The sequence below is a fragment of the Dicentrarchus labrax genome, unplaced genomic scaffold, assembly GCF_905237075.1.
Source record: "Dicentrarchus labrax unplaced genomic scaffold, dlabrax2021, whole genome shotgun sequence".
Classification (NCBI taxonomy): Eukaryota; Metazoa; Chordata; class Actinopteri; family Moronidae; genus Dicentrarchus; species Dicentrarchus labrax.
The window spans coordinates 16360579-16378849 of NW_026136715.1; the positions used below are offsets into that span (position 1 = coordinate 16360579).

The window sequence follows — 18271 nt, forward strand, 5'->3', positions numbered from 1 at the left end:
TACTTTACTTACAATTATTAGTGAATTACCCTGCAGATTAAGATTTTACTTATAAAATAGCTTGTATTATGATCATAACATTACCTCAACCATCTTCAACACTAAAATGTTGCTTACATATTAAGGCATCTGTATGTGCACTCTGCTGCGTACTGAGTACTTTTAATACTTATAATAATACTATTTATAAAGATATATATATACATTATTTAGTACATTTTTCTTATAATATTGTATGCTGTTCTGTTTTTTTACATTTCACAAGAGTATTTTTATATGTCGTTTAAAGAAAAGAGGATCTTATATTGGAAGCCTTTACATTTAGTCAATAATAATATTTATTAATAATAATAATATATAATAATAATATATTATAATAATAATAATATATAATAGAAATAATAATAATATATAATAATAATAATAATATAATAATAATGATAATAGTAATATATAATAGAAATAATAATAATATATAATAATAATGATAATAGTAATATATAATAATAATATATAATAATAATAATAAATAATAATAATGATAATAGTAATAATAGTAATATATAATAATATATAATAATAATAATATAATAATAATAATAATAATAATTATGTTAAATCTTTTATGACTATTTAGTCCTCTAAGTTGAACCAAATATTGTCTTTAATAATAACAAGAGATTATGAGAGATATATTTTAGATTTCTGGTGTGTAATACAAAACAATTCGTGTGCGCATTTTGATGGCGTCACCGCGCGGCCGCCTTTATTTTGCGTAACTTCCTGCTGAACTTCCTTTTTCCGCGAAGAAGAGGAGAGGGACGAGCCGCTGAAATGAGGTCAGCTAATGTAACAAATAATGTGCAGAAATAAATGTTTTTCTGGGCTACACGGGGTCCTTTAAACACGTCGTGTTCATATATTGATATATTGATCGGCAGTTACGTTGTTTTGTCCTTTTTGTCACAGTTACGTGGCGCTAAACGTGACGTATGTGACCGGGTCGTCTGCCGGTCCACGTTAAATTTGAGATGTAATCCGCCGTCATCCACACGTTTAACACATGTTTTAGAGAATAATTCAGCATCGGATGTACATGTTAACTCTCCTAGATTATATTAAAGAGAAAATCTTTCCCGACTTCGAACCTGTTTATTCGCTGCCGTAGACCACCATAGGGGACTGGGTTCAGAGTGGTAATCCACTAATGGCCTCTACTTTAACATGTTTTGTGATCATTTTTATGTTACAGTAAGGTCTCCAGGGATACGTTGTACGAAGCCGTAAAGGAGGTCCTGCAGGGCTCTCTGGGCAAGCCGAGGAAGTAAGTTTACGTGAGGAAAACTGTTCAACCTGGAGTTCAAACTCAGGAACGGGATATTTTTGATCCAACTGCATCTGTTTGTAGGTTCGTGGAGACGGTGGAGCTGCAGATCAGCTTGAAAAACTATGATCCCCAGAAGGACAAGCGTTTCTCCGGCACTGTCAGGTTCGACCTTTTACTGTTTCACCCGACCTTTTCCCTGTGTGCTTCCAGCCCTGTCTGAGTTTTAAAATCAGCCTGTTATAAGGCATTTAAATCTGTAAAGTGTAAAAGAAAGGAAAAAAAAAAGACAGGCCAGGGGCAGACATGGAGAAGTACTCTGGGTAGTCTGACTGAACTGACCCAGCCTCGGCTGGTGGAGGTGATGCAGACGGACCCCTACCCTGGGTCTTAAAACATGAGGGAAGGTTTTGAGTGGCTGAGCTGCTAAGTTCATGTCCTCATGCCGACCAATTATTACCAAAGAGGTCTGCTGGACACCGATCACAGTGGTGGTATGGGTAAGAACTCTTCTATTACACGGTTAAATCAGGACGGTGTCATTTGGAGACGGCAGAGTATTTAAGTTTCAATGTGTCTGATTTAGAGATTTTAGTACACTTTGCATTTTTCATCACAAATTTGTGTCGTTTCTATTTCCACTCCATCTACATAATGAGATCTAGGACAGTAAACGCATACATTTGTTGTCCTATATGGTCTGATAATGAATTAAAAGTGCAGATTCAAGCCGTCAACCACGACTATACGCTGCCTTACTTCCAACTGATGGTCCTTGGGTTTGACGCGCGGTCGTGAGCGGTCTCTCTAACGTCTTTGTTGATACGCAGGCTGAAGACTCTCCCCAGGCCAAAGTTCTCCGTGTGCGTCCTGGGAGACCAGCAGCATTGTGACGAGGCCAAAGCCGCCGAACTGCCACACATGGACATCGAGGCTCTCAAGAAGCTCAACAAGAACAAGAAGATGGTCAAGAAGCTCGGTATGAAGTTGACATCGCGAGACTCCTGATTTGTGGCGATTGAACTCCCAACGGGCTGTTTTAAACACTAATCTTTTGTTTCCTACTGTCCCCTTATAGCCAAGAAATATGACGCTTTCCTGGCCTCTGAGTCTCTGATCAAGCAGATCCCTCGTATCCTGGGTCCTGGGCTGAACAAGGCTGGCAAGTTCCCTTCCCTGCTCACCCACAATGAGAACATGAATACCAAGGTGGACGAGGTCAAATCCACAATCAAATTCCAGATGAAGAAGGTTCGTTGAGCTGCACTCCTGAGTACATGTTGATGTTACTGCCAGTTTCTATCTGTTTTAAACACTGTTGCGTTGGGTTTCTGCACAATATATTGACGTTTACTTTGTGTCGTAGGTGCTGTGTCTGGCTGTAGCTGTAGGACACGTGAAGATGACAGAGGACGAGCTTGTGTACAACATCCACCTGGCTGTGAACTTCCTGGTGTCCCTGCTGAAGAAGAACTGGCAGAACGTGCGTGCCCTCTACGTCAAGAGCACCATGGGCAAACCCCAGCGCCTCTACTAAATGATAGCTTTTCTATAAATAAAAATGTGGAGATGCTCCGAAGTTTGCTGCTTTTGGATGTTTTTTTCTTTGTTCAGATTTGTTAAGGATTTATTAATGTGAAACTTTAAAAGTTCATGGATGTCAATATATTTTGACTTTGGGGTGTTTGCAAAGTTTTTCTACTGCGACCGAACCTTGTTACGGCTTAACACTGCTCCACTCTATAATATAGCCTTTATTAGCAGTAAATGTCATCAAAATGTGGTGCTTACTGATGCGTTTGCATCTGTGTGCAGCTCTTTTGTTAGTTCAATGTGAGGATGGAGAGTGTGCAAAATCGTAGCACTATTTTTGGGGGCCTTGGTATGGAAAAGTTGCGCAACCCCTGATTTAGATTATAAAAGAAGACCTGAACAGTGTTAAACAACCAGTTAAAACAACTAAAGAGCTAATAGAACAATTTCAGGGAGAAGAAAACACAGAATTTGTCAAAGGAAAAGTATTCATTTATGTTTAATAAAAAAGACATACAAATACAGAAAAGATTAAAAAAATATATATATATGGAAAACTGCAATATTCACAGGAAATTGGAAGTTTTACACAAACTTCCTACAGTTATTTTTGTTTATTGTACTGTTTGTCAGATGTTCTGTACTGTTGCTGTTATGCATTGAATATAATATGAAATCTCCATAAAATATCAGGTTGTCAGTTTAAGCAAATCAGTTGGGAACCAGAAACACAAATATATTTATGTAAAATATATCCTGCAATTTATGACTATTTCTGAAAACCTGAAATTTTTAGTTTTTCAAAAGGGCAAAATGAAGGACGGGGTCCCCCTCACATGATACATTAGAGCTATAAATCAGTGAAAAACAGTGAACAGGCTGTTGGAGCCCGTACAGCCCTTTGTGTCAGGTTCAGTGACAGTAACAGTTTGAATCCTTTATTATCTGAAGTGTTTGGATTTAGTGAAGACTATATTTAGGACCCAAATATTCCCCTCTTCAGATGACGCTGAGGGTGATGGGAACGGCACATCTGATTCATCAGCTGGGACAACACCACCATGTATTTACAAAAGATAAAACCGCTGCAACAGGTACAGCCATCACTACCCATGAGCCTCCTGGGGCGGTCGTCCTGCTCTGGTTTGACTGTGGATCTCTTAATAGGATTATCTATTCTCAGTACGGGAGAAAGGCTGACGGAGAAATGAACCAAACGCAGACAGGAATTTATGAGAATATATTTCAGCAACCCTAAACAATCTGCTGTCGACTGAAGAGGATTTCAATAATTGAATCTGGTTTTTACCTGAGTAAGACTCTTGGATTATTTTAGTGAAGACACGATGGACGCTCAGGTGAGTCAAATAATCTCCCAGCTGTCCTTCCTCTTCCTGTTGACACTGATAAATGTTTAATGGCTGTGTGGTTCAGAGACTGATGTAAAGTTCCTGTACTACTTTCAGCCTGATGCAGAGACAAACAGCTACTGTCCTTCCACCATGCTGGGCAGTGACGACAGTGATGAAGGTAAACTATAAAGCTATAAAATGTCCATAAAAACATCCAGCAAACAGTAACCATGGCTCTGCATTTAAACCGGGTTGTGTCTTTACAACAGAAACCAGTCAGGAGGAGCCACCAGTCACAAACTGGAGCGAGCTGTCCATCATAGAGCGAGTGGGCCTCAACGGGTGATCTGCCACACATTTATTTTATTTAAATAATATGACTTAATAATCAAACTTTTCATTAAGCCTTTGATTGTTTTGTTTCCTAACAGTGTAGAGATGTCAGAGAAAGATTTGGAGGTAAGGTCGCTCACTTCTTACTCACCAGGATGAAACACAGGTTACATTTCCTCTTTGTGATGGCCTCCATGTGCGTTTTATGTTCTTCATATTTGGGTATTGTTTGCTCAGTGTGTCTGCTGTTTTTAAGTTTTCAAATGGAAAAAAGGTTTTGCTTGTTATAATAATTCCTGTTCACACTGGTTGTTTAAAGATCCTTTCCTGGTGTGTACCCAGGTAGTTCACCAGGTGGAGTCCTTGTTAAAGTGGCCCGGGTTCCCTGGTTCTCTTTGGTTGCTTCTAAGGCAATAAAAAAAACCAAAAATGACCCTTTAAAAAGCCCCTTTCCTAATGCACTTTCAGTGTAAGTGACGGAGGACAAATCCACAGTCCTGTATGTATTCACAAATGTATCACGAGTAAATCTGAGGCTTTAGAGAGTTAGATATCTTTACTGTATTTTTAATGCAAAATCCAAATGTGTTGTCAGTTACTATTCTTCCACAACAAATAAACAGAGAAACATTAACAGGGAATTTTATAGCAAAAAAAAAATTATCCACTGAATTTAATTAAACGAAGACACATATAAGCCTCAGATAGACTCTGAAATATCCTAATCTTGCTTACACTGGAAGGAGTCGTATGATTTAAAGGCCTGTATAAACAGGAGGAATGATTGCAGTAAGATAAACCTGATTCAGTGTTCATACGGTCACTGACAAACTGTTTGAAGACTGATTTTAAGAATTGTGAACCTATCCTTTAATGTTTTAATAGTAACTTTTTGTCTGTATGTGGTTTTTAAGGTTATTGATTTTGTGTGGAATATATAAATATTCAGACAACAGATTATCTATCAGTAAATCTGGTACTTTTACTTCTCAAAAAAAGTTAATTAATGCATCTTTTAATATAAGTTGGATTCTTTCTGTATTTGTTGTCATTTCAACCATAAAAAAATCCAGTCCAGCTTCAGGGATTAAAACCTGACAGAACATAAACATCTAAAATGTAAGGGTGCATTAAAAATGATGGATATCTCTCCCAGGCGGCCTTCACTCAGATCGCCCTGGCCTTTCGCTGTGATCAGTACACCCTGAAGCAGAGGCTGCAGGCGGAGGAGCACGCCCGCAACCTGGCCGAGGAGAACATCCAGCTGGAGCTGAGCAGAGGCAAGGAAACCCTCGAGGTAAATGACAGATTATCTGAAATGAGCCTTAATGAGACCACCAGAGAGCGAGTACACATGTGCGTTTGTGTGTGTTTTCAGACACTGAAGGACCTGTGTCTGGACAGTCAGCGCAGTAAGATCCTGCAGAGGCTCGAGCTGTCTCTGGACATCCTCGGTGGGACTGTGGAACGAATCTCCAACACAGCCGAGGTGCTCGGTGCTGTGCACCAGGTACAGTGAGCTGCTCCTATTTTATTTTAGGATGGCTCAGTGGCTAAAAGACTTTCCAACCTTTGAGTCCCAGAATAACTGATGAATCACAGAATGATTAGAGAGATAAAGACATAAAAAGAAACATTTCTTTCTTACAATTCAATAACTCATTTCAGCCTTTCCTTGTGAAATACTAAACACTCTGACCTCTCTAAGCCTAAAAATTCAAGAAATTACATATTAAAAATGAATCACTAAATAAGCAACAATCAAAGTTAAAGTTCTTTAAAAAAGAGTTTAACAATAATAAAAAAAAACAACAACTCACTTTTGATTGACAGTCTTTCAACATAAGCAAAAAAAAAACTGTCATCACGTTTTAATTTAAATGTTTGAAGCTACTGGTTCATATAAATAATGTGGTTTCACCGTTTTTCAACAGAGCACAAATAAAGAAATCCCTCATGTGAAATAACCAAAACAGTTATAACTTTAACAGAAAAGCTTGTGTTCATGTAGTCCCCCATTTCTCATAGTAAGAAAGGTTTCAGGGCCTTAAACAAATGTTTTTTTGCCCAAATGCTCTTCAAAGTCTTCTTTCACACCTGTGTCAAACAGTCAGAAGCAAAAAGAATCTGTCACATGCAATAAACCATATACCGATTTTATTTAAACACTTTTGAGAGATGTAGTTTATAGTGTTTTGAGTTGGTAAAAACAGATTTATGTGTTTGTTTGAGAGCACCGACAGTGAGATCCTTCAGTTAAATGTGAGCTCACAACTAATCTCTGTCTTATATTGACCTGTAACTCATCAGTTATTGACCTGTAGCACACTGAAATTATTTATGTACATTAAAGCTCTTAATAGCAACTTATATGTTTTGTTAGTATCCCATCAATAGACACATAATAGTGCTGTGCTCTTGCTGTATGACATACACTCAGTGTGTGTTTAATGATAGGAGGCTCGAGTGAGTCGGGCAGTCGAGCTCATGGTGGCTCATGTGGAGAATCTGAGGAGACGACATGACAGAAACGCAGCAGAGATGGAGGAGGCCAAGAAGGTGATCCAGCAGCAGTACTACCCCAGAAACATCGACCCCGGAGCGCCTCCAGGTCTCTGACACTGCCCGTGGTGTTTGTCTTTATCCTGCTGTCTTGTGCAATATTTGACTGACCGCTGGATCTCTTTTTGTAGATCAAGAGGAAAGTGACAGGAGGAGAAGTTTTCAGCAGGTATTCAGATATTTGGTACCTTGTACCATCTAATATGAGCCCTACTAAGTTTCCATCACTTCAATCTCCCTTTTCTCACACTTTCCTCCATTAGAGCAGCAGCCGTCGAAGGGTCAGTGCATCAGTCATTTCCAGCAAAGCCCAGGTAAGTAAGAGTACGTTTCTGTTTCTGTAGTGAACTCTCACACTTTCTTTATCGTCCAGAAAATGAGCGTCCTCTTCTTTTACAGGAGAAGATAAAGCGAGACTTGAGGAAGCGGGCCTCCAGCAAGAAGTCGGTGCGCAGCTGCCCGTCTCCATCCCTGAGCTCTGAGTCCAGCTGCTCTGTCGTGACCAAGGATGACAGCAACTCAGTGGATGACAGGTCAGCTAGACTCGGTTTGTGCTTTGTATCTGGGCCACATGGTCAGGAATTGTGTATCACCTCATTTCTCTGTTTTTTCAGGCCGCTGGATCCACATGAAACTCCGCCAGAAGCTGCAGCTGCTCAGCTTCCTCCAGAGCCCTCTTCCACCCCCAACCCAGAGTGCCTCCCATCAAAAGAACTGACCACCACAAAGACACAGCAAAGCAAAACGTATGACTCAGAATCACCGTACCTGGACAAAATAGCAGAAACACCACATTGTGCAATCGGCTGCAGTAAACACCACGTTTGTTCAAGCTCTTTTATTTTGTTCCTGTTCCTCTTTGATAAAGAAATATTTCTTCTTCTACTGATTAAGTTAGTTTAAGTTCAATTAACTGTTTCAGTGTCACAAGAGATCATAGCATCATTGAATTATTTCATTTTACAGTTTTTTAGGGCAACTTATAAAGAGGACAGATGGTTACTGTTGGTGCTTCAGCCACAAACGTGCAGGATAATATCAAGGGAAGGTCAAAGATCTCGACACAAACAGACCGGCAGGAGTTGTAGTTGTTGGAGTTTGTTTGGGCCCAGACTCTGCTGCTGTTATACTGGTTCGTTTCTGGGAGTTTCTGAGGGGGTTTATTGAGAGAATGTAACTGGTAATGATATTGACAATTTCATATGACATGATTGGGTTAGGGTTAGATATATTATTCTGTATCTTCTGTCTTTTTTTGTCCATGGACTGTGGGCCTGGAAACTGTAACTTAAAGACACTTAACACCTGTACAAACTACAGCCCTTAAAACTCGGCTTTTTCTGTTATTTTGTAACTTTGCATTAATGACTGCACTGGAACAGTTTAACTATAAGCACACCTATAAAACCTGTCTTTTTTGTTATAGTTCTCCTTTGGACACATTGCGACAGAGACACAAAGGCAAATCTGCGTTATCAAAGAAGAAATCAGACAAGGATAAAAAGAGTTCAAGTATTTACCGACGGCTTTCTGCGGGCACGTAAGTCAACACTTGTTGTTTTAAAGAAATCTCTCATCAACTGTGATGATTTTCCTCTGGACAGACACTGACTGACGGCTCTCCTCAGGTATGGATCTTTGTGGAGACAACGTCCTCTGGCTCACTGGTTGTATCGCTGTCGCTGGGCGCTCCTCTGCATGTACCTGTGTGTGCTCTTCTGTGTCATAACACTGACTTACTTCTTGTTCGAAGCTTTGTGATTGAGCTTATCTATACTAAAATCTGTGACTGTATTGTAAACATCAAGTATGTACACCAGCTGAAAGTAACTGCCTCAGTCTGGAGAGCGCTTTGTATTTGAATACAAAACATTTTGATTTAAAACGTTGTGGTGGTTCATCCATGTTTCAATACTTTGTGTTCGTAAAAAATACCTCAACCTTCCATACAACAATGCCACCAATGTAACTTTCAGTTGTATTTTTTATTATAAATATACAAAAAAAATATCAAAACTGATACAATCCCATGGTTAGTAACAAAGCACCATACTGCAGTGAAAACATTCATCAAACCACTGTTAAAGGCATCAGTGATTAATTAATAGAGTTAATAGCAAATGTTAAGATTCAGCTTACTTCACGTCAGGCACATGTTAAATTTTAACTATATATATTAAAAAGAGCGATGCACTTTTTAAAGGTATATCAACATGTTAGTAATAAGTCTCTTTGCTGCAAGGGGGAAACTTTCAATAACATAAATAAAGAATAATATTAAAAATTATATTAAGAATGGGGAAACTTATTTGAAAACTACTGTAGGTGAATTTTATGTGCAAAATGTGTGCCAGCCACAAAGAAATTCTGGAAACCACAGCAAGTTTGTTTTTAAATCTTATGATCTACTTTATGAAATTGTAGAAAGCTCAATTCACCTCAGAAACTTTAGAAACATATTTTAGAAAACAATTTAAAATAAATAAAACTGGCATATGACCTTACGTTAAGTTTTAAATTAAAAGATGAGAGAGGAATGTGCTCATCAGGGTCCCGATAGGTCCACGTTTTCTGCATCGTGTCAACATATAATCTCACAGAGAGTCCAAAGCCTTAATAAATACAGAGATAAATAGAAAGGAGTAACACACATCCTACTGAACATACTGCAGAGCAGTAGATGTCTCAGCTACACTTGGCTCACAATTTCAGCATCCTCTGCAATGAACCACTGGACTGGAGTCCCGTCTGCAGCTCTCTGGAGAATCACATTACCCAAACCCTGTGAAAACAGTCATGAAATCAGTGTTCATCTTATATACAGTTATATATATTATTATATTATATATAATAATATAATAATGTAATATATTTTATATATATATAAATGGCAGCGATTAGTTGATTCTTTTAATAATCTATTAGTTGTTTCAGCCTCTCAAATGTGAGAATTTGTTTCTTTTCCATGTCTTAACATTATTGTAAACTGAATAACTTTGGGTTTTGAACTGTTGGTCAGACAAAACGAGACATTTGAAGATGTCTTGGACTGCAGGAAATGGGTATTTTTATAGACCAAACAGCAGAGACTAATCGCTGATTAAAATAATTGTAAGTTGCAGCAAATAATAAACAAATTTAGTACCAACCTGTTTGAATGGAGGCAGATGAGGTGATAAGGGGCTCTTCACACTCTGCTGATCCATGCAGCCTGGTCGTAACTTCTGCAGTTGATTCCTCTGATGCCAGGACTTCAGCTCCTCTGACACAATCTCCCTGGGCATCAGCCTGATGGCGTGGTTCGGGTACTCCTTCAGCGAGGGCGTTCGCACCAGCCTGGTGTAAGGCGGAGGGGGCTTTAGGATTCTCCTAGGGGACGATGCTCCCTCCTGCCACTGCCTTTGCTGAGGGTTGCATGCCACAGGAGGGGAGGACAGGAAGCACTTTCCCATATCCAGGTCTTGAGGGGAGAGGGGGCCATCTTCGGCCATAGCCCTCATGTAACCGGGGTTGGGCTGAGACTGGTTGTAGTTCTTGTGTGAGTTGGAGAAGCTGGAGAGCCCTTTCTTCTGTGCTCCAAAGTGGAATCCGTATGGCGGCGGGCAGAGCTTTGGGATCTCAGTGGGTCCGTCCCTGCTGGGAGAGCTAATATAAGAGGAGGAAGAGTGCTCCGAGCTGCTGTCCTCAGAGCTGGACTGGTAAGGGCGCAGAGGAGAGTACTCTGGAGAACGCACCATGAAGTCCGCCGCACAGCGCCGCTGAGGCAGCCTGGCTCGCCCTCGATTGTTCTCTGAGCTGAGGCGCTCCTTGTCAGCAGATGGCTTACTTTTGGGAAGTCTGAGGAGACACATCATGTAAAATCATATAACAGAGGTTGTTATGGTCTTTGTGCATTAGTGCTTTAATGTATCTGACTTATCTGTGTACCTGAAGGACTGGGAGTACTGTCGGCGCACGTGCAGCTCTGGGGTGGAGGGGGCGCTGGTGGAGTGGTTGTGACGCAGAGCCGAGTTCTTGAGAAACTGAGAGAGGGGAATCCTGCAGCTCTCGACAGACACCTGGGTTCCTGCTGGACTACTGCACACAACAAAAATGCAAAGGATGATGTGATGATGAGCTTTCTGTAAGGACACTGAGAGCGTTTTATCCAAACAGCTCTAAGCTTTTTAAACAAACTGAATGGAAGTCACCTCTATGAATACCGACACTAAGCTCCTTGTTTACTCTACAGTCATGTTGATAGAATAATATGTAAAATATGTATGAATTTATTGTTGTTATACATGTTTATTTATGGTTACATTTTTGTTGCCAATATATAAGTTAAAACAGCCACTCAAGTTTCACTCCACCGAGTACAGTTGTGTATTTGATGGGTTCTTATTACACTTTAGACTCCTACCTGGATCTGCTGCTGCAAGCAGACTGAGGTTTAGTGACCCTCTGGTAAGGCTGATCCAGACTGGATTCTTTCCATGGAGAGTTCTGGATAGGGGAGCGGTCGTGCCCCACATTGAGCTGGCTTGATGACTCCTGGGATGACTGAAGGGTCCCGACTGATAGCTGGAGGGGGTCTGAGTAGGAGGTGCCCAACACTGAAGGAGAGAGAGGGCTGGGCGAGTCCACGTCTATGGATGATCACAGAAAACATCAGAGGATGGTCAGAGTATGCTTTTATTTATTTTTTGTTTGTAATTTGTTGAAATGGTGATTCATTCATTTTGACTAATTTAATTCATTTTAGCACATTATCATGCTACCCCAAAATATCTCCAGTACTTTAAGTATATTTTGATGCTAATACTTTTGTACTTTTACTATTACAGAATTTGAATGCATGACTTTTACTTTAAGTTTAAAAGATCCTAGTACTTAATTACATCCATACATGTTTTTACTATATGTCTAAATCAAAGCATGTTCGTAAGAGAGTGATGATAATCTTCAATATGTGTATATGTGTATATGTGTAAATGTGCTCCCTACTCACCATCATCCAGGGCCACCACATCAGACAGGGAACTGTCATCAGACATGTTCAGGTCTGCATACAGAAAGGGATCATATTAGAAGTGTCCACTGTTGTGTTCATGAGCGCAGTGCATAGATTGGCCTGAAGAGGGCAGCAGTGTCACTCACCTTTGTTTTGGCTGGTTGAGCTTGTGATACACGGTGAGCTGCACTCGCTCTTGATCCTGTGCTTGAACACGGCCTCCTGCAGATCCTTCACTTTCTTCTCCTCTCTCTTGCACTGCTGCAGCCGGCTCTTCTTCTGTGGTTTACTGAGGTGACCCTCCAGGGAGAGTTTGCGAGCCGCCTCATAAATCTGTCGCTGAAGAGCCAAGTCAGTTTCCAGGGCTTGCAACTCTGAATCCTGGGATAAAGACAAATTCTGAGATTTAGTTTAAGCTGATGAATTGTAGTCTGCCTACTACTGCAGTCAACACTGACGCTGGCCTGTACCTGTTTATCCAGATGGATCAGACCTTCGTCCAGCTTGAAGGAAGCTCCAATCCTCCTTCTGACCCGTGGTGGCTTCTCATCGGGCATCAGAGGATAGTCTGAGGGCAGTTTACCAGTCAGCTCCTGTCAATTCAAAATAAAACAGTTGATTACAAAAAAGATAAAAGTGTGACCCTTATTCACAAAATGCAATTATAACCACTCATCTAGAGCTATTAAAGTTCCTTAGAACTTATAAAAGCATAATACAGTGTCTTGGTAGTGTTCACATGTTCATCATTTATGAGTTACTTACTGCCTCCCTGATGCAGAGCTTTCTGAGCTCCAGCAGGCAGAGCTCCAGACGCTCCTCCAGAGACTGGTGCTTCAGCTTCAGGGCTCTGGTGTGGGTGGTCAGTTCCTTCACCGGGGACGTGGGACTGTCTGGACCTGCAGAGAAGATCAGATCAGGATCTTTCTCATTGGGGTCTGTATAAGCTAATAGACTAACTTCTATTATATATACTGTATGTACTGTTTTTATTTAGACTTGCTATAGTTTAGCATATATTTCCTATGGATGAGCCAGGAATTCTTATATCCCACCTGGCATCACATTTTGTAACATACGTGCATTAACTGCAGCACTGTGGGGCAGCTGGTACTTAGTAGTACATTATAGTATTTTGTAAGCTGAAGCTGTTACATAGTTTTTTCTTCCTGCCTGCATGGTGTGATATCATGTGGGCTGTCACCAAAACTGGGTGTGTGTCATGTCTGGACTATGTGTGTCTTGTTTTAATGGTGTGTGTTCTGATTTTGTGCCTACACAGTTAATAAAATTTCCCTTTTGAGTGAACCAAAGTTAACATCTGCTTTTGCATCTGTAAACTTATTTATTGCAATTTGTGACCAATTAGATCATTTTATTTGTTAATGATTTCCTGACTGTTAAAAGTGATAAATCAACATTTTATTTTGCTGGCTGTCCCCATATCAGTAGTATTTTTGTGTTTTATATTGATCATGCAGCCCTAAGCTGTATATAACATATGTGGAAATCAGATGCTATATTTTTGCATTTTGTATTGATGTTCTTACCAGAGTGCAAGATAATCCCACTGTCTGTGTCACTGATCTCCTCTTTACTCTCTATGGCCGTCATCTCGACTATCAGCTCTTACGTTTTAGAAATACCTGTTGAAATAAGAAGAAATTGCTCAGATTAGTAAAAAATTAGATTGATTGCTCATAAGAATAGAGACTCTCCTGTTGTTTTCCTACCACATGGCTTCATTCAGGCTCGCTCCGGCTGCTTTACTTAACAAAAGTGAATGACTGGCGAGTGTCCTTTCACACACTTATCCATGCAGCTCTCCATCTCCTCCTCCTCCTCCTCTTTCTCCCTCCCCAGCTCATTCACAAAAGAGGCAGACCCCCATGGTTGACTCGGCACATGTGCGGGGGTTAATCCAAATCGTGGTGCCATGGTGACGGGGCATGGTGCGGCTGGCTAGGGGAGCGTGTCGCCATGAGGCGTGTCAGAGGGCGTTTAAAGAGCCCAGACCCCGAAAAAGAAAGCAGATGGCAGCGGGAATTACCCCACTCATGGACTGCACCTGTTCCCCCCGCGCACCCCTCCCTCGGCTCCTATTCAACCAGTGTCCAGAAAACCCTCTGGGGGCTTTGAAGTGGAAGAATGTCTCAATGCTGGGCTTGTCCACGCAGCATCAGATCACAAGGTCCCTGCTGACTCCTGTGCAACACTGCCCATTTCACTAACACACTTTCACAAACAGGCAGAGCACAATTAATGTTTATGGCCTGCTCTGGTCCATTGTCGCTTTCCACTAAACATCTGACTGACAATAAACAAAAACGAGATGTGGAGAGGAACGACAGCAAGAGGAGGAAAACAATGACAACAACAAATTAGAGATAACATTTAGAGATAAGTCAAGGCTTTTAAAACCTGGGCAGGAGGTCTTTGTGGAACTGTTTTGGTGAAATCGCCTTAGGACGAAAGAGAGTACTCTATTTCCTACATTTTTTGAGGTCAATCAATTTATTCTGGATCTCACATGTCTGCCACAACCCTCCCAAAAGCGCCGGCGGATCACAAGAAATGATGTTAGGGGCACTAACATGATTAAAGGATATTATTAGCCAGCCTTGCTTCAGTACCACACATTAAAAAATGATCATAAACTTGATGACTCCCAGAGCAGTCTCTGTGTCAATATCATGTAAACAAAAACTCATACCAGAAGTAAATGATGTGTTATTATGGGGGGGGCAAGGTGACTTAGTGTTGCTAAGCCCGCTGTGTGTACTCATCAACTCTCATCCTCTGTGTTTGGAGATTGATATCAGGCCTTTTCCTGTAGGGACCAGGAAGACACAGAGCCTGTGTGGATGAAAAACCTCCTCTAGCAGGATATTATTGTGTATCCCATTGGCCTGACCCATTCAGGACAGCAACTCATGTGAACTGACGCAGCTATGGGCAGCCGGTAGCACAATGAGGCACAGGCAGCTCGAGTCAGTAAAACAACACTACAACAAAGGCCCTGTATCCACCAACCAGCCTCAATAATCTGCTGTGGCCGCAATATCTGCTGACAACTCTGCTTCAGGCCTGAGCAGCGTTGTTGGGCCAATATTGAGACAAGGCTGCAGTGAGATGTGGGGAAAGGAACAGTGCTGAGTTTTTACTGTGCAAGGTCGAGGGCCCGCTGTACTCTCAGACACACGGCTCCATGCTGCAGCAATCGAAAACTAAAAGACGTCAACAGGAATCCAGCCTCGTAATCAGAGACAGGCAGGGTAATGTGGGATTTACCCACTTACACCCCATAACTCTCTGAAGACTTTCACAAGAGTTTGTGGTCGGAGGTCTAAGCTGAGTGAGTGGGTGGGTGGGTGGGTGAGTTCGGGTAAAACAGCAGATCTCACTAGAAGTTGCAGCTTATTGCCAAGACGTTTATGCCATTTGTCATAGCTTTCATAAAAGCCTGGAGTCGTGGGAGTGTTGAAATTATACTTTTAGGGAGAACCAGAAAACAATACTGTTCTTGATGGAGTCCAACAGGCATAGCAGTCCATTTCCTGAAGGGAAAGCTCCTGATAGCACAGTCTCCACCCAGGAGACTTGATTGATGTAGTCATAACATCTTAATGTCTGATCACCGCTAATTACGACTATCTAGGAACATGTCAGGGATGGGAGCTGATCATCCCACCCATCCTCGCTGCTCGCCAGACCGTGACGGTGCAACATCTACGGAAGTGGGTGTTTATGGCAAGAGATCATGATGTGGATTCACTGTCTCCCAGACTTCCCCCACCACCCTTTCCCATGAGCCTTTGGAGCAGCGATCTCCTGGAATGCCGCCACCACCACCGTGCTCATTACCACTGTGGTCGGCCCTGGAATTACCAATGGGGACCAGCTTCACCGAGGAAACAGTGAGGGATGCCTGAAACCAGACCGAGGCCCGTTCGAACCCTGTAATTAAGATTCGCCACTGAGTGCTGATACTATGGAAGAAACCAAACGACTTTACAGCATGCCTTATTTCAGAGTCTGATGAAAAGCCAAAATCCATTCAGCAAAATGGATCCACTCTGTACACAATACGGGCTGCTGGAAGAAAAAGTGCATCAATGTGGGGGAGCAGCAGCAGCAGCAGCAGGGAAAAAAATGAAGTGTTTTATTACAAAGCGCGTCACTGGAGTCAGATCTTTGTCTTAAGAAGCAGTGCTGAGTGTGGAAACTCCACGGTCTGCAACAAAATGCAAACAAGGGGCTGTGTGATAGCATAAAAAGGTTATGAGCAGTCTGTATCTGAGGCTCTCTTCAGTGTCAGCCTCTTTTCCTTTGTCAGATCAACACCATTAAGTAGTGCAGGGGTCTTAGTTTGTCAGCAGAGACAATGCAGGGGTAATAAGCACCACATCGGCCTGCTCTCAGTCACTGGAGGCCATATGCTGGCCAGACACACCAGCCCCTTCACAGCCCAGCGACAGCGTAAATACAGAGGGCAAGAAGAGATGCTCCATTGTTCTCCAGAGGCTGAAGGGCTGGCCAGGGATCATGACACCTTGTCCCTCTGAGTCATCATTTCTGAGGCCTCTGAATGGACACTGATGGTCATCCCATGCCATTGGCAGGATGTGGTTACAGCTTTTCACCCACAAGTACCCACCGTTGACAAAAGAACAGGGGGGACTCCAGGGGCATAACAGCATAGAGGTGTTGTGTTTAGCACCCGCAGCAGCACTGCATGTCTATCAACATGTGGACTGTAGGAGATTGTGTTTATTCTGCTGTCGCGGACACAAACAAATCCCACCGACCAGCACGTTGCCCCACAAAAGCCCTACAGTGAAAGCAACCTGTTCATAATGTAGGTACAATACACAGCAAGTGACTAAACTGCAGAGACTCAACACAGTCTTCCAACACAGCTGTTTTGTATTCATTCATCATAATTGCTTAGTCTGATAGTTTCAATACTGAGTGGTTTTAACTCTTTGAATACACATACCTTTATTTATAAGTAAGTATTTAAGTATTTAAGTATTTTTTGGAAGATGAAGAGAACTTGTGGAAAAAGCACTTAGATTACTTTACTAAATAAAAATCGTAATACCACACTATGAAAATATACCATTACAAGTCCTGCTTGTAAAATGTTACTCGAGTAAACGTACAGAAATATCAACAAAATGTAAAGTATCAAAAGTAAATGCATCAGTTTATTTGCGTTGTGCATGTAAAATGTTGATCTTTTAAGTGCCTAGCAACAATAGCTGTTAAATACATGTAGTAAAGTAAAAAGTACAATATTTCCCTCTGAACTAAAGTGTTGTCGAAGTTGAGTAGTGAGTAAATGTACTTTAGTAGTTTAGTTACTTTACACAACACTCATTATAATGGCATGTGAAAGTGTTTCCATTTGTAAGTGTAATAATACCCGCAATAGATAATTCAGTTAAGCTAATATCTCTATAAGTTTACTGACTTATAACAACATCTCACACGTTAATAAATACCGGTTGCACTGCTGTTGCCACTCCTTCCCTGTAAGGTGTATCCCCTTTTTATCACATTGTTAACCTACAGAAATAATTGTGTTCATACCTTGTAGTGTGATATCTGCTCCTCTACAGCATCCTCTCTGAGGCAGCAGGAGTTCTTCTGACTTTCTCTGCTCCGATGTGAGAGTAGCTTGGGACATCTGTTTCAGGCAACTCAACCTTCTCGTTAAAGGGGATGAGCTTAATTAATTATTTCTAAAAGTATGTTTTGGTAAATCATTTCTACTTATGTTTACTTAAGCCGACATTATTCTTTCCTAAACTATCTGAAATGTATTTATTGTCTCTATGGTACGTTTTAACATGGAAGAATATATTTTTTGTGCCAGTGATCCCCCCAGACTCGTTCACAATGGTGTGGTCCGACGCTGCTGACTTTCCAGACACGCTCTGAGTATTGACACAGCACGCGACTTACTGAGGGGGCTTTTAATTTGAGAAAGGGGCACAAAGAAAGAGGAATGGCCGGAGGGAGAGATGAGTTTTTGGTAAAAACCCAGGACAGCTGGTAAGCAAGTGGTGGTGGTGAACAAGACCACACTCACCTCTTCCTTCCGCCATGATGATGAGCATTCACCCCTTCTCAGAAATCCCAGAATACATAAAAACATAATTATATTGT

The 18271-nt window shown here is 41.3% G+C and overlaps 3 protein-coding genes across 4 annotated transcripts; 2 read left to right on the top strand and 1 right to left on the bottom strand.

Moving 5' to 3' along the window:
• Nucleotides 1-751: 751 nt before the first annotated feature.
• On the top strand, nucleotides 752-2903 carry rpl10a (ribosomal protein L10a). Its single transcript, XM_051425414.1, has 6 exons — nucleotides 752-839; nucleotides 1253-1324; nucleotides 1409-1489; nucleotides 2155-2303; nucleotides 2403-2575; nucleotides 2691-2903. The coding sequence occupies exons 1-6, from the start codon at nucleotides 835-837 to the stop codon at nucleotides 2859-2861; spliced, it is 651 nt and encodes a 216-aa protein (XP_051281374.1). The 5' UTR covers nucleotides 752-834; the 3' UTR covers nucleotides 2862-2903.
• Nucleotides 2904-3942: 1039 nt separating this feature from the next.
• Nucleotides 3943-8989, top strand: si:ch211-163l21.11 (inositol 1,4,5-triphosphate receptor associated 2). The gene is made up of 13 exons (XM_051425413.1): nucleotides 3943-4215; nucleotides 4324-4387; nucleotides 4479-4551; nucleotides 4641-4668; nucleotides 5699-5839; nucleotides 5921-6052; nucleotides 7000-7153; nucleotides 7236-7273; nucleotides 7368-7418; nucleotides 7504-7637; nucleotides 7719-7850; nucleotides 8531-8644; nucleotides 8733-8989. The coding sequence occupies exons 1-13, from the start codon at nucleotides 4204-4206 to the stop codon at nucleotides 8863-8865; spliced, it is 1206 nt and encodes a 401-aa protein (XP_051281373.1). The 5' UTR covers nucleotides 3943-4203; the 3' UTR covers nucleotides 8866-8989.
• Nucleotides 8990-9070: 81 nt separating this feature from the next.
• On the bottom strand, nucleotides 9071-17760 carry inavaa (innate immunity activator a). Of its 2 annotated transcripts, none has more exons than XM_051425412.1 (10): nucleotides 17693-17760; nucleotides 13648-13743; nucleotides 12863-12996; nucleotides 12568-12690; nucleotides 12244-12478; nucleotides 12095-12148; nucleotides 11507-11732; nucleotides 11032-11181; nucleotides 10254-10941; nucleotides 9071-9886 (listed from the first exon to the last, which is right to left on the bottom strand). In XM_051425412.1, exons 2-10 carry the CDS (start codon nucleotides 13709-13711, stop codon nucleotides 9794-9796), a joined length of 1767 nt encoding a protein of 588 aa, XP_051281372.1. In that variant the 5' UTR covers nucleotides 13712-13743; nucleotides 17693-17760; the 3' UTR covers nucleotides 9071-9793. The 2 variants fall into 2 exon arrangements, with proteins under 2 accessions (XP_051281372.1, XP_051281371.1); XM_051425411.1 differs by lacking the exon at nucleotides 17693-17760 and adding an exon at nucleotides 13831-15031.
• Nucleotides 17761-18271: the final 511 nt, after the last annotated feature.